The sequence below is a fragment of the Chrysochloris asiatica genome, unplaced genomic scaffold (genome assembly GCF_000296735.1).
Source record: "Chrysochloris asiatica unplaced genomic scaffold, ChrAsi1.0 scaffold00005, whole genome shotgun sequence".
Taxonomy (NCBI): domain Eukaryota; kingdom Metazoa; phylum Chordata; class Mammalia; order Afrosoricida; family Chrysochloridae; genus Chrysochloris; species Chrysochloris asiatica.
In genome coordinates this window covers 43,985,973-43,999,484 of record NW_006408523.1, presented here as the reverse complement: position 1 = coordinate 43,999,484, position 13,512 = coordinate 43,985,973, and the positions used below count along the sequence as shown (strand labels likewise).

The window sequence follows — 13,512 nt, the reverse complement described above, 5'->3', positions numbered from 1 at the left end:
GTTTACAGTGTAAATCATCAGTATATAGTATATTCTGATGAACAGAGTAAATAAGCTATTGAAGAATATGCATCTGTCACAATAGGATAACCTGAGATGCTTTATGGTATGTTACTGAGAAATGTACATTGCCATTTAGAAAGATAAAAGTTCATAGAAATATGGGTATGGAATTATTCATATATAGTGTTTATAGAAGAATATCTTCTTTATGGTTCCTAGAGGACCATGGGAATTACATTTAAAAAATTGTTATTTAGGAATTACATTTCAAAAACTGTCATTTAGGGACGTGTTTCTTTAGAATGTTGACTGTTTATCTCATTGTTGGCCCAAAAATGAGAATCACAAATTCTGATGGCCTAATGTATAGAAATCTCAGTTTATATGTAGTGTTTTGGGAAGGATGGGTGGCACAAATGGTTTGCAGTCCACAAGTCAGAATGGACTCAATGACGACTATAGCAACAAACAGCCAACCTGAAGGTTCCTAGTGCAAACCCACCCAGCAACTCTGGAAGAAAGGCCTGACAGACGCTTCCATAAAGACTACAGCAGAGAAAAACCTGTGGAGTCAGCCGTTCTACTCTGTAATGCATGGAGTTGCTATAAGTCAGGGCCAATTCCAGGGTAGCTAACAGGAACAGTAGCAACACCATGTAGTATTTTAACCATCGTGAATATTAGTATTAATTTTCACTCTGCTATTTCTCTAAAAACAATGTCTGCCTATCTAAGTATGTCACCATATGTATACTGTTTTAAAAACGTTACATTATGTTTTGAAAGCCATGCAATTCTAAAAAGGTTTATATTTTATGGAAATTTAAGGACGTGCTGCTTATGAGGCATCTGAGATTAGAGGTTGAATATTGAGTCCTGGTGTGGCGCTGTGGGTTAATGTGCTAGACTGCCAAGCCATTTGAACTGCAAGATCAGCAGTTCAAGCTCACCAGCTGCTCCTCAGAAACCCTATACAGGGTCACTGTGGGTCGGAACCGACTCAGTGGCACTTACCAACAACAATAGATTATGTACTTCACTCGTTGTCGGTTTATCATGCTGTGAGACATGTTGCTCTGTTGTTGGAAGCTGTGCCAATGGTGGATGAAATACCAGCAGGGTCAACATAGTGTACAGGTTTCAGCGGAGCTTCCAGACTCAGAACCATCTAGGAAGAAGGAATGGGTGGTCTACTTCTGAGGAATTAGCCACTGAAAACCTGGTGAGGAGCAGCGAATCGTGTGATATAGTGCCAGAAGATGAGCGCTTCACGTCAAAATATGACCTGAAGAGTTAACCTTAATAGCATACATGGAGCAAAGCTCTGGGTACCTTTATTTGCTAATGTGGCCTGATTGAAAATGAGAAGAAACAGCTGCAAAAGTCCATTAATAATCAAAAGGTGCAGTGTATGAAGTATGAATCCAAGAATATTGGAAGTTGTCAAAATTGGAATGGGAATGCATAAAGATTAGAATCCTAGGCATTAGTGGGCTGAAGTGGACAGATATTGGCCATTTTGAATCCTACAGTCATATGGCTTTATTATGCCAGGAATGGCAAATTCAGGAGAAATGGTGCCACATTCATTGTCAAAAAGACTATTTCAAGATCTGTCTTGAAAGACAATGCACTCTGTGATAGGATAATATCTAAATGCCCATAAGAAAGACCACTTAATGTGAATATTAGTCAAATATACTCAACAACGACTAAAGAAAATGATTAAGAAAATTCTTCAGTTGGAAATTGATCAAACGTGTAATCAAATTAGTCAAATATACTCAACAACGACTAAAGAAAATGATTAAGAAAATTCTTCAGTTGGAAATTGATCAAACGTGTAATCAGGATGCATTGATAATTACTGGTGCTTGGAATGCAAAAGTTGAAGACATACTTGGAAAATAATGGCCGTGGTGACAGAAATGAAGATGGGGATTGCATGACAGAATTTTGTAGAATTTCACTGGAGCCCTGGCAGCATAGTGGATTACCAGCTTGGCTGCTAAACCCAACTTTGGTAGTTCAAATTTACCAATTGCCCCACTGGAGAATGATGAGGTTTTCTGCTCCTCTAAAGATTTACAGCCTTGGAAACCGTATACAGGGTTGCTATGAGTCAGAACCAACTCAACAGCTCACAACGAACCAATGACTTCATTGCATATAAGTTTTATCAATAACACAAATGGTGACTATACACATGGACCTTGGCAGATGAAATACACAGGAATCAAATTGACTACATCTGTGGAAAGATATGATAGAGAAACTCAGTGTTATGAGACAAAACATGGCCAGGGACCAACCGAAACAGACCATCAATTGCTCATGTAAATAAAAAGCAAGTCCACCAAAGCCAAAATACAACATTCAGTATATTGATCAGTACCACCAAGTCTTGGTGTTGTTGTCCCCTCTATATGCCTGTCTATTGCTTGGCAGAAAATTGGGCCATGAGGGTAAATTCCTTTCCAGACCTGAAAGGTGCTGGAGGACTAATAATCCTGGCATTATTTTGTTGGCCACCAAAATAATCAGTGAAAATTACAATCACCTTGAATACTATGAAAAAGTTGAACAGACCCAGCCAGAATTATATAAACTAACAGTAACACAAATTAAGTGATGCTCTTTAAAACCCATAATCTTTGTTGTTGTTAGGTGCTGTTGAGTGGGCTCTGACTCATAGCAAAACTGTGTACAAGAGAACATAGAATGCTCAGTCATTCAAGATCAAAAGGGCAACATTTACCTAAGGACAAAGTTGAGAAGGATGGTGGAATGGAAATTGGAAGCACATGGAGGGTGTGGGCTAACTGTTGTTACATCAAGGGAATTCTAGTCATTGAGATGAAACCAAGTGTACTAATTTGTTGAATGTAAGACTGGTGACCTTATGTATAATTCTTCACTCAGTTTACAATAAAAAGTTAAAAAAAAACACCATAATCCCAGACTATTTAGGTTGCTGGTCTATACTGCTGCCTTGATGGTACAGACTTAGCAGTGTAATAAATAAGTCTTTTTGTGACTCCCTTGTGGTGGGTAAGCATGCTCAGTCTTTCTTCAGAGCATTCTGATTTAGCATTGTAGGTGAAGACAGAAAATGTTTGCTTCTGAGAATAAAAACAGGGGTCATAATCCTTTTTAAAAGGTTAATTTTGAATATTCCTTATATAAAATTAAACCTATTGTTTTCTTTTTGGTAGATCCTACTCTTAAAGATAGTTAAGTCTTTGAAGTATGGAAGTAAACTTCTAATAACTCACAAAATGAAGGAAAAAAAAAGATCATAGATAACTCATTTCTAATATTTGTACTAATATCTATTATTTTAAATATCTTTGAACTTTTCTTGCCTCAGTGTGCAAAGAGGAAAATGAAAGTAGAAAGTATAGTACCTTTACAAACAGCTAACTGTTCAACTGTTTGGCTTTTTTCCATAGATGGACGGAAACCATTTCCAATTAACCATGGGAAAACTAGTGATGAAACTTTATTAGAGGTAAGGTTATAAAACCTGCTGGACTGCTTTAAACATTATTAATGCTCTTGTTCTCTTTCAAACATCTCTAAAGATCACTGAACTAACACCTTCTGTATATTTGTATGCATCCTTGTCCTTTAGAAAATCCAAAATGAAGAGCTTGAATTAGTGTTAAACATCTGTATCGAATAAGAGGTTTTCAGAGTCCAAAGTGTGAACAGGTGTCAAATTTGAAAAACGTTAAGGACAGCGTTAAAAAGATTGCATATCATAGACCACATTTCACTGAATCCAAGAGACTATCCATTTTAATATGAACCTGATTTTCAAGATTTTAAAATGTGGGGAAAAAATGTGGCTTGAAATCAATCAAATACATAATTTTCAGGTTAAAAGTTGGAGATATCGATAAAAGAACACTTACTGTAGCTCATACTTTTGTAATAATAAGTAAACTAGGTCACCAAGTATTCATTCTTTAGTGATGTTCAAGTTACTTTTCATCTGAAAGAGCCTGTATGCATGATGAAATTAGTATGAATTAGAAAAATATTAAATGCTTTTTTATCATTTTAAAGTAAATGCATGTATATAAACTAAAAAATGTGTGTTTTCTTTTTCTCTAGGATGCCATAGAAGTTTGCAAGAAGTTTATGCAACGTGACCCTGAGGAGTTAAGATTTAATGCAATTGCTCTTTCAGCAGCATAGCTTGTTCACAATGGAAGCACCAAATACTGTATTCTTTGCAACAAAAATTTATGCTGCCATACATTAACTCAAAAGTTTTGATATTTTCTTTAACTTGACTGATTAAACTTTATGTGAATTAAACTTTGACTTAATCTGTGTTTTATATTCTTTTTTTCCCCCAAGTTAAAGCTGCAGTTCTTTTCTTCACTTCCTTACATAGGAACACTGTATCTTGTTTAATGACTAGGAGTAACTTTCTTATGCTCTTGAAATTTTATGGGAGATCATGTATTTGGGACAATTTCAAATTCCATATATATAGTATGAATATGTATTATGCATATATTAACATATTTCTTTAGCAGACACTTATTGAGCATCTGCTCCTAATGAGGAGTCCTGATGTGAGGCTGTAGGGTAAACGCTGGACAGCTATCCACAAGATTGGCAGTTTAAACCCACCAGCCACTCCTGAGAAACGCTATACAGGGTCGCTGTGAGTCAGAACTAACTCAATGGCACTTTTAACAAGGACAGCCGAGCGCACTGGGCACAGTTGTTGGTCCTGGGATTGTAATGGTGAACACAGGAGACATGGAGCTTGTGTTCCTGAGAGAAGAGGGAAGAGACAAACACATAAATGACATTCAGTCCAATGACAGATGCTGTTTAGAGGGATGTGGACACACATAGAAAGAACCATGCTGACATCATAGTTAAAGCGTTCGACTGCTAACTGAAGGTTGGCAGTTCAAACCTACCAGCCATTTTGCAGGAGAAACATGAGACTGTCTCCTCCCATAGAGATTTACAGTTTTGAAATTGACTCAATGCGCAGTGAGTTTGGGTATAAACATAAAGATTAAGATTAAAATGAGGTGTCTCGTACTATCAAAATTACCACTAAAAACCCAGTGTGGAATATACTAAATTTGTGGATAACAGAAAGTAAATTATGCCGTTGTCTTTGCTCCTTTTGATTTCAAAATGTGCCCTCTTGAGAAGGATGTGCATTTAAAGCCACTGTGATGCAGAAGATGCAGCACCATGCAGGATGTTTGTCTTCTGGGGGCCACTGAATCTACTAGTCCACCATGTCTCACTTTTCATGGAAGTTCTTGCTTGCTTTTGCTTTTAAATAAGTTATTCTAAATTCCCTTCTTGACTTCTTTGTTGAGGGTAGTGATTCTGAGCCTGTCTGTTGCTTCCACCTACTCGATAGATGAGGGTTCTAAGTATGACTTGCCCACAGTCCACACTTAGATCCTACATGGGGGTTACATAGGCTGTAATCTTGGTGGAAGCACATCACCAGGCCTTTTTCCCATAATGCCTTTGAATGGGTTCAAACTACCAAACCAGGTTAGCGGTGGTGGTGGTGGTAAGTGCTGTTGAGTCCATTCCAACCCACAGAGACCCTGTACAGGGTTTCCAAGGAGCAGCTGGTGAGTTTGAACCACTGACCTTGCAGTTCAAACAACTTTACAGTCAGATGCCTTAGCTCACAGCACCACACCAGTAGTCCGGTGCAAACTGTCTCTGCAGCCCAAGGTACTTCTCTATACATAATAGGAGTTGTATGTTGTGAGCAACTCCTGGTTGTCTAATTAATAGGGTGTTTAACAATCCTTGATTTAGGGGCATTCAATGTATGCAACCTACACAGTTTTGCAGCAGGAATTAATTGTTATCAATTTAATTCTGACTCATGGCAACCCTATGTGTATAAGAGTAAAACTGTATCCCATAGGTTTTTCAGTGACTGATTTTTTAAAAAGTAGATTGCCAGACCTTTCTTCCAAGGAACATACAATAAAATTTTCAGTTGATGAATTGAAGGATTCACAGTAAAAAAAAAAAAAAATGTAAATTGAAATAGTTTAAGAATCCACTTGGTCAATAACAACTTTTAAATTTCAGTATGATATGAATTTTGGATTGCTTGGTTCTAAAGGTGTGATTTATCAATATGTACACATGTTGCTAAAGGAGCTGTGGTACCATAGTAGTTAAAAGTCGGGCTGCTAACCTCAAAATTAGCAGTTCAAAACTACCAGCCATTCTGTAGAAGAAAGATGAGGCTTTCTGCTCCTGTAAAGATTTACAGCCTCAGAAACCCTATGTAGGGTTACTATGTGTCAATTCCGATTCAGCGATTCTGTATAGGGTTTCCAAGGAGCAGCTGGTGGATTTGAACTACTGACCTTGTGGTTAGCAGTCCAGTGCTTATCTACAGCACCACACCAGAACTCCAGGGAGCTTCCCTGACCAGGAGTCAAACCCAGGCTGTAGCAGTGAAAGTGCTGCTAGCCACTAAACCATCAGGGAACTGTAGCCATGTAAACATTGTTGTTGCTCAGTGCCCTTGAGTCCATTCTGACTCAGGGTGTCCAAGGAGCAGCTGGTGAGCTTGAACCACCGAGCTTGTGGTTCAAACTGACCTTAGAGTCTAGCGCATTAACCTGCAGCACCACGCCAGGATTCCGTTGTCAGCTATAAATAAGTTATATTTGATAATGTAAGACCATCACTTGACTGTCAGTTTGTTGTACTGTGGTGGCTTGTAAGTTGCTGTGATTCTGGACCAGGCAGTTTCATTCTGTTGTGCACAGGTTCGCTGTGAGTCGGTACTGACTCGATGGCAGCTAACAACAACAACATCATCCTATAAGAAAAAAAGGATAGAATCTTTGTGTCCTGCACATGTTCTGTGACAACTGGGAAGAAAAAAATTGCTTTAGGCTTTATTTGTATTCTAAATATGCAAAGTTAGTAAATTAGACACCTAAAAAATGCAGTAAAACCTGTTTGCTGAAAAGTTGCCTTGCTAACTGCACATTTAACTACCTGTGGTAGAATATGACAAAAAGATTGCTTCTATATTTTGCCTTAGGGTCTAAGCAGTAATAGGTTGTTTTTTTCAAGAGTGGTGTTTTCCTTTATTTTACCTGGCATACGAAGTATTTGAAAACAAGTGCTTCTCTCTTTACAGCACCGCCACCGCAATAGAAGCATACACATCTGATAATAGTGTACAAAGTTAATGGAATGTTAAACTGTTTTGTATTTTTTACCCTGGAGACCAAAACTCAATATTTTAAAGTCTGAGTGTAATTTAAAAGATGCATTCTTAAGAGGAGTTGAATTCTATTATAAACAAAATGCAGATGCCTTCAGTATTTCCCTATTGAGATACAGTAAAATTATTTGCTCTAATAGCCATATTCAAGTATGACTTGATAACCAGGTACATATGAAGGATTCAAGATAAGAGCAGAACTGTACAGATTTCATATTAAGAATTATTGAAAATAGACTATAGGCAAAATAAACTTTAAAAAAAAAAAGTCCAATTGTTGTTGTTATTAGGTGCCATCTAGTCGGTTCCAACTCATAGTGATCCTAGGCACAACAGAACAATCCATCTCGCTGGGGGTCTTCCTCTTTTTCTCTGACCCTCACCTTACCAAACATGATATGCTTCTCCATCAACTGGTCCCTCCTGACAATATGTCCAAAGTATGAGAGAGACAAAGTCTGAGTGTTGACGGTTGATCTGAGAAGAATGAAGTCCGTGACAACTTCAATCTTTTCTCCATTGATGAGAATGTTGTTTATTGGTCCAGTGGTGAGGATTTTTGTTTTCTTTACATTGCGATGCAATCCATACTGAAGGTTGGGTCTTTGATCTTCATCAGTAAGTATTTTAAGTCCTCTTTACTTTCAGCAAGCAAGGTTGTATCATCTGCATATCGCAGGTTGTTAATGAGTCTTCCTCCAATCCTGATGCCACGTTTTTCTTCATATAATCCAGCTTCTTGGATTATTTGCTCAGCGTATAGGTTGGATAAGTATGGTGAAAGAATATAACTTTGTGGCACAACTTTCTTAATTTTAAATCATTCAGCATTCCCATGTTCTGTTTGAACTACTGCCTCTTGGAATATGTACAGGTTCCTTCTGAGCACAGTTAAGTGTTCCGGAATACTCATACCGAAGTATGTTTCCCATAGCTTGTCATGATCCACACAATTGAAAGCCTTTGCGTAGTCAATAAAGCACAGGTAAACATCGTTCTGGTATTCTTTGCTATAAGCCAAGTTCTATCTGATGTCAGCAATGAAATCCCTCGTTCCATATCCTCTTCTGAATCTGGCTTGAACCTCTGGAAGTTCTCTGTCAATGTATGGTAGCAGCCGTTTCTGTATTACCTTTAGTACAACTTTACTCGCATGGAATATCAAGTTTTCCTGTATATATGAGGTCATTGAAAATACTATGGTTTGCGTGAGGCACTTCTTAATCCTCAAAATGACATTTTTGTTTTTTTACAAGACCTGGTGATATACTTCTAAAAATTTGTCTAGTGAAAACCTTATGAATGATCGCTTGATACATAGTAACAGAAAACAAAACAAAAACATTGCCATGGAGTTCATTCCGAATGATAGCAACGCTATGTTGTTGTTGTCAGTTGTCCTTGAGTAGGTTCCAACTCATAGCCACTCCATGCACAATAGCACAAAACACTGTCCAGTCCTAGACCATCCTCAAAATTGTTATGTTTGAGTCCCTTGTTGCTGCCATGGTGTCAACACATCTTGTTGGGGGTCTTCCTTGTTTTCAGTGATACTCCACTTTACCATGTTTCTATTTCTTCTTCTTTCCCAGTGCTTTGGAACTCTGTCCTTGGATAAATGCCTAGGGTGTGCATATCTCACTACTGTTATTCTTGGGGTGGGGGGAGGAATAAGGAGTGGAGTTAGGGTTGGGATGAAACTAGGCCTAGGACTTCATTTATTGTTAGAGTTATGGTTAGGAGTAGGGTTAGTGTTTAGTGGTAAGAATTAGGCTATAGTTAGGAGTAAGGTGTGGTCTGCTTTTTAGGATTGTTGTGTTCTTAGGTGCCATCAAGTCTTTTCTGACTCATAGCAACCCTATGCACAAGAGAACAAAACACTGCCTAGTCCTGTGCCATCCTCACTATCACTGTTAGAACGGAGCCCATTGTTGCTGTCACTGTGCCAATCCATCTCGTTGGGGGTCTTTCTCTTTTTCACTGACCCAACACTTTACCAAGCATAATGTCTTGCCATCCTGGCTTCTAAGAAACATTCTGGTTGTATTTCTTCCAACATAGACTTGTTAAACAGAGAGAGTCTTTTGAGCACAAGGAATATGCTTTGATAACTTTAAACTTTTCTCCATTTATCAAGATATTATTTATTGGTCCCGTGGTAAGGATGTTTATTTTCTTTACATTGAGGCGCAACCCATACTGAAGGCTGTGGTGTTTGACCTTCATCAGTCAGTATTTTAAGTCCTCTTCACTTTCATTATGTAAGGTTAGATTATCTGCATATCACAGGTTATTAATGTATCTTCCTCCAGGCCACGTTCTTTTTCAGTTAATTCAGTTTCTTGAATTATTTGCTTAGCATACAGATTGAATGGTTATGGTAAAAGAATACAACCCTGTCGCACACCTTTCCAGATTTTAAACCAATCAGTGTCCCCTTGTCCTGTTTGAATGACTGCCTCTTAGTCTATGTACAGGTTCCTCATGAGCACAATTAAGTATTATAGAACATCCATAGTTTGTCATGATCCACAGAGTCAAAAACCTTTGCATAGTCAATAAAGCACAGGTAAACATCTTTCTGTTATTTTCTGCTTTCAGCCCCTATCCACCTGATGTCAGCCATGATAGCCCTCATTTCCCATCCTCATCTGAATCTGGCTTGAACCTCTTGCAGTTCCCTGTCAGTGAACTGGAAGCTGTTTTTAAATTATCTTTAGCAAAATTTTGCTTGCCTGGGCTATTAATGATGATTTCCACATTCTGTTAGTTCACTTCTCATTGGAATGGGCACAAATATGCTCTCTTCTGATCAGTTGGTCCAAATTTCTTGGCATAGATGAGTGAGCACCTCCAGTGCTGCATTAATTTGTTGAACGATTTCTATTTGTAGTTCATTAATTCCTGAAGCCTTGTTATTCGCCAATGCCTTCAGTGCAGTTTGGACTGTTTCCTTCAATACCATTGGCTCTTGATCATATGCTACCACTTAAAATGGTTGAACATTGACCATTTATTTTTGATGCAATGACTGTGTATTTCTTCCATGTCTTGATACTTTCGGCGTCATTCTATAGTTTGCCCATAGAATCCTTCAATATGCAAGTCAAGGCTTGAATATTTACTTCAGTTCTTCCAGCTTGAGAAAGGCTGAACATTTTCTTCCCTTTTGCACGTTTCCTTATGATATTTGACATTGTCTTCTCAAGCTGCTCTTTGAAAAATTCTGTTCAGTTCTTTCACCTCATCATTTCTTCAGTTTGCTGGAGAGCAAGTTTAAGAGACTCTTCTGACATCCATTTTGATCTTTTCATTTTTTTTTTAGTCTTCTTAATGACCTTTTTGCTTTCTTCCTGTACGATGTTCTTGATGTCATCCCACAACTCTTCTGGTCTAACAGACACGTAATGTCTACCACATCGTTTATGTGCTTGGGGTGATCTCTAAATTCAGGTGGCTATCATATGTTCAAGTTAGGTTTATTTTAATTTTAGGTTTTCCTTGAAAATATATTTCATTTCCCTCTTCATTTGGATATTATGTAACTGAATTATTCCCTCTTTTCACTTTATGTTTTTGTTGTTGCTTTTGCAACTGGTATCTCTGGTTCTCTAATTTTCTTTCTATGGGTCTGTTTTACTTTATATACTTCTATATCTGGTTTAAGTCTATGTAATGTTGTCATATATGTTAGTCTCAGGTTGTGTTCTGCTGTTGTTGGTTCTCTGTTTAAGGAACTCCCTTAAATGTTTTTTGTAAGGTTGGTGTGATGTTTACAAATTTTTCAAATTTCTGTTTGTCTGAAAATGACCCAATTTTACTGTCATATATGATGGACAGTTTTATGGAAGTATGATTCTTGATTCACAATTTGTTTCTTTCAGCATTTTATATATGTCATTCCATTATCTTCTTGCCTGTATGGTTTTTGCTGAGAAATTAGAGCTTCGTCTTCCTAGTTCTCCTTTGTGGGTAACTTAGTATTTTTCCTGAGCTGCTTTCAGGATTTTTTTCTTGTCTTTGGTTTTGAAAACTTTGATTATAATATATCTTGGTATTTTTATTTTGGGGTCTATCCTGTTTGGAGTTCATTCAATTTCTTGTGTGGCTTTCTTCTCATATTTCATGATGTTATGGAAGTTTTTATCCAGCAAGCCTTAGACAACATTCTCTATATTTGTTTTGTTTGTTTGTTTGTTTCTTTTTTGTCTCTTTCTGTTCTGTAAATCCTATCACATGTAAATTACTCCTCTTGATAATGCCCCTCATAAATCTTAGGCTTTCTCTGGATTTTTGTTGTTGTTCTTTTTATTGATTGTTCCTATAGCCGTTGATTATTGAGAGATTTTTCTTCAAGCTCAGTAATTTGGCTTTCCATTGATTCAATTCTATGTCTTTGCCCTTTCAGTGTTTTATCTACTTCTGATGTCTGAGTGTTAATCTTCTGACTTTCTAATAGTTTATTTTGAATGGTTCTATTTTTTCAATTATTTTGTCAGTTTGTTTCCTGAAGTTTTCCATAGTTTTGTCAGTTTTTTTGTTATTATTATTATTTTATCTGTGTTTTCTCAATCTTTCAATCTATTGAAGTTATTTAATTAGCATTCTTTTAAATTCCTTTATCAGGTAGTTCCAATGCCATTTCTGCTGTTCCATTTTCTGACTCTGTATTTTGGCCACTTGTTTGAGGCACTCTGTCTTGTTTATTTTGTAAGCTGAAATTGTCTGTTTTCTCTGAGACATTGTGGTATTTATGTTTACTTGATGATTGTATATTGGTGTGTTTCACCGTTCTGGTGGATGTGGTAGGGACTAGAAGTATGAATACAGTTAGTTCTTTGTTCACTGTTTGTGTAGCGTAGTTCAGGGAGGGTTCACACGCCTCCAAAAGCTAGGTTGCTATGTTAGGCTCCCCACCCCAGGCAGAACAGAGTCTTCACAAGAGAGGATGCCACTGGTTGCTGGATTGGCAAGGGCAGGCACTGGCCATGCCTCCTTATGCTAGGAAGGCATTAGAACAAGGAATAATTGTGTCTCCTTACCATCAACCCCAGACTCCTGGTGTGGCGCTGTGGGTTAATGCACCATACTGAAAAGCCGTTTGAACTGCAAGGTTGGCGGTTCAAGCTCACCAGCTGCTTCCTGGAAACCCTACACAGGGTCGCTATGGGTTGGAACCGACTCGACGGTACTTCACAACAACAACAACTGTCAACCCTAAGCCATGTCCTGTGCTCACAGGGCACTGTATCAACAGCCACTCTCAAAAGCTCAGGATGACTGTACCACTTCGCACTAGTTCACAGTCCACCCGTTTTCCTTCTCTCTAACTACTCCTGGTCGGTGCCGTCTTCCAGTCCTCTTCCAATCCATTTCTCTGTCCTTTCCTGGGATGCTCAGGGTTCCAGGATCACCATTTGCATTTGTTTCACTCAATCTCCCATGTCATTGTTATAGAGGGCTCAGTGGGTCTGCTTATTCTGCCATCTTGCCCTGGACTGCCTCACTAGTGTGTTTGTTCGTCTTATAGACTTGCTTATTGTTGGATTGGAAAGGAAGTCACAGGAGGGGATCTTTTTAAAGAGAAAAGAAAATCTAATATCTGATCAGTATTGTTTCTCACTAAGGGGCTGCTGTATGTATGCGAATTGCTTCACTAGAAAGTTTCTGGTCTTGGTAATTTAGAATTTCAGTGTGCTCACAACATTTAATTGATCCACAATACTGAAGTTAAAGCATAAAATTACAGTTGTTCTACAACTGCCTGCTCTGTCAGGAAATCGGGAAATGCATACTGCCCAGCAACAATTACTGAACATTTTGATAGAAGATTCTATCAAAGAATCCTTATTCAAAACAAGACATTGCAGAACAAAATGTCAAATTCTTATGAAATCCTTGCATTCTGGAGCCATGAACCACTAAAACTATTGCCTTGATATAATCTTTAAACCAAAAATATCAACTGAAGTCTTCTTAAAACCAAGTAATAGTAAAGAATATCTGCCTTTATATATCATGCTCTTTGATTATTACTATTTTTTCATGATTCTGGGGTTTATTAGGGAAGTGAACAGGGCACAGTTCATGATCAGAAACACCTCAGGATCCAACAGTTCTCTGGTCACGAGAGCGTCTTCTCAGTCGTACATGAGACATACCTTTCTCATTCTCGGCCTCAGCCATGTGCCCCCTCAGCCTCTGCCTGGCTCAGGAAAGTATTACAAAGTTCAGTTAGACCCGTG

At 38.0% G+C, this 13,512-nt stretch overlaps 1 protein-coding gene across 1 annotated transcript in view; it reads left to right on the top strand.

Moving 5' to 3' along the window:
- Window positions 1-4,329, top strand: part of UCHL3 (ubiquitin carboxyl-terminal esterase L3 (ubiquitin thiolesterase)) — a 74,838-nt gene extending 70,509 nt beyond the window's left edge. Inside the window, exons 8-9 of the mRNA XM_006832031.1 lie at window positions 3,456-3,514; window positions 4,123-4,329. Coding sequence (XP_006832094.1) covers window positions 3,456-3,514; window positions 4,123-4,206 — 143 coding nt within the window. The 3' untranslated portion in view covers window positions 4,207-4,329. The remainder of the gene's footprint in view (window positions 1-3,455; window positions 3,515-4,122) is intronic.
- The last annotated feature ends 9,183 nt before the right edge of the window (window positions 4,330-13,512 follow it).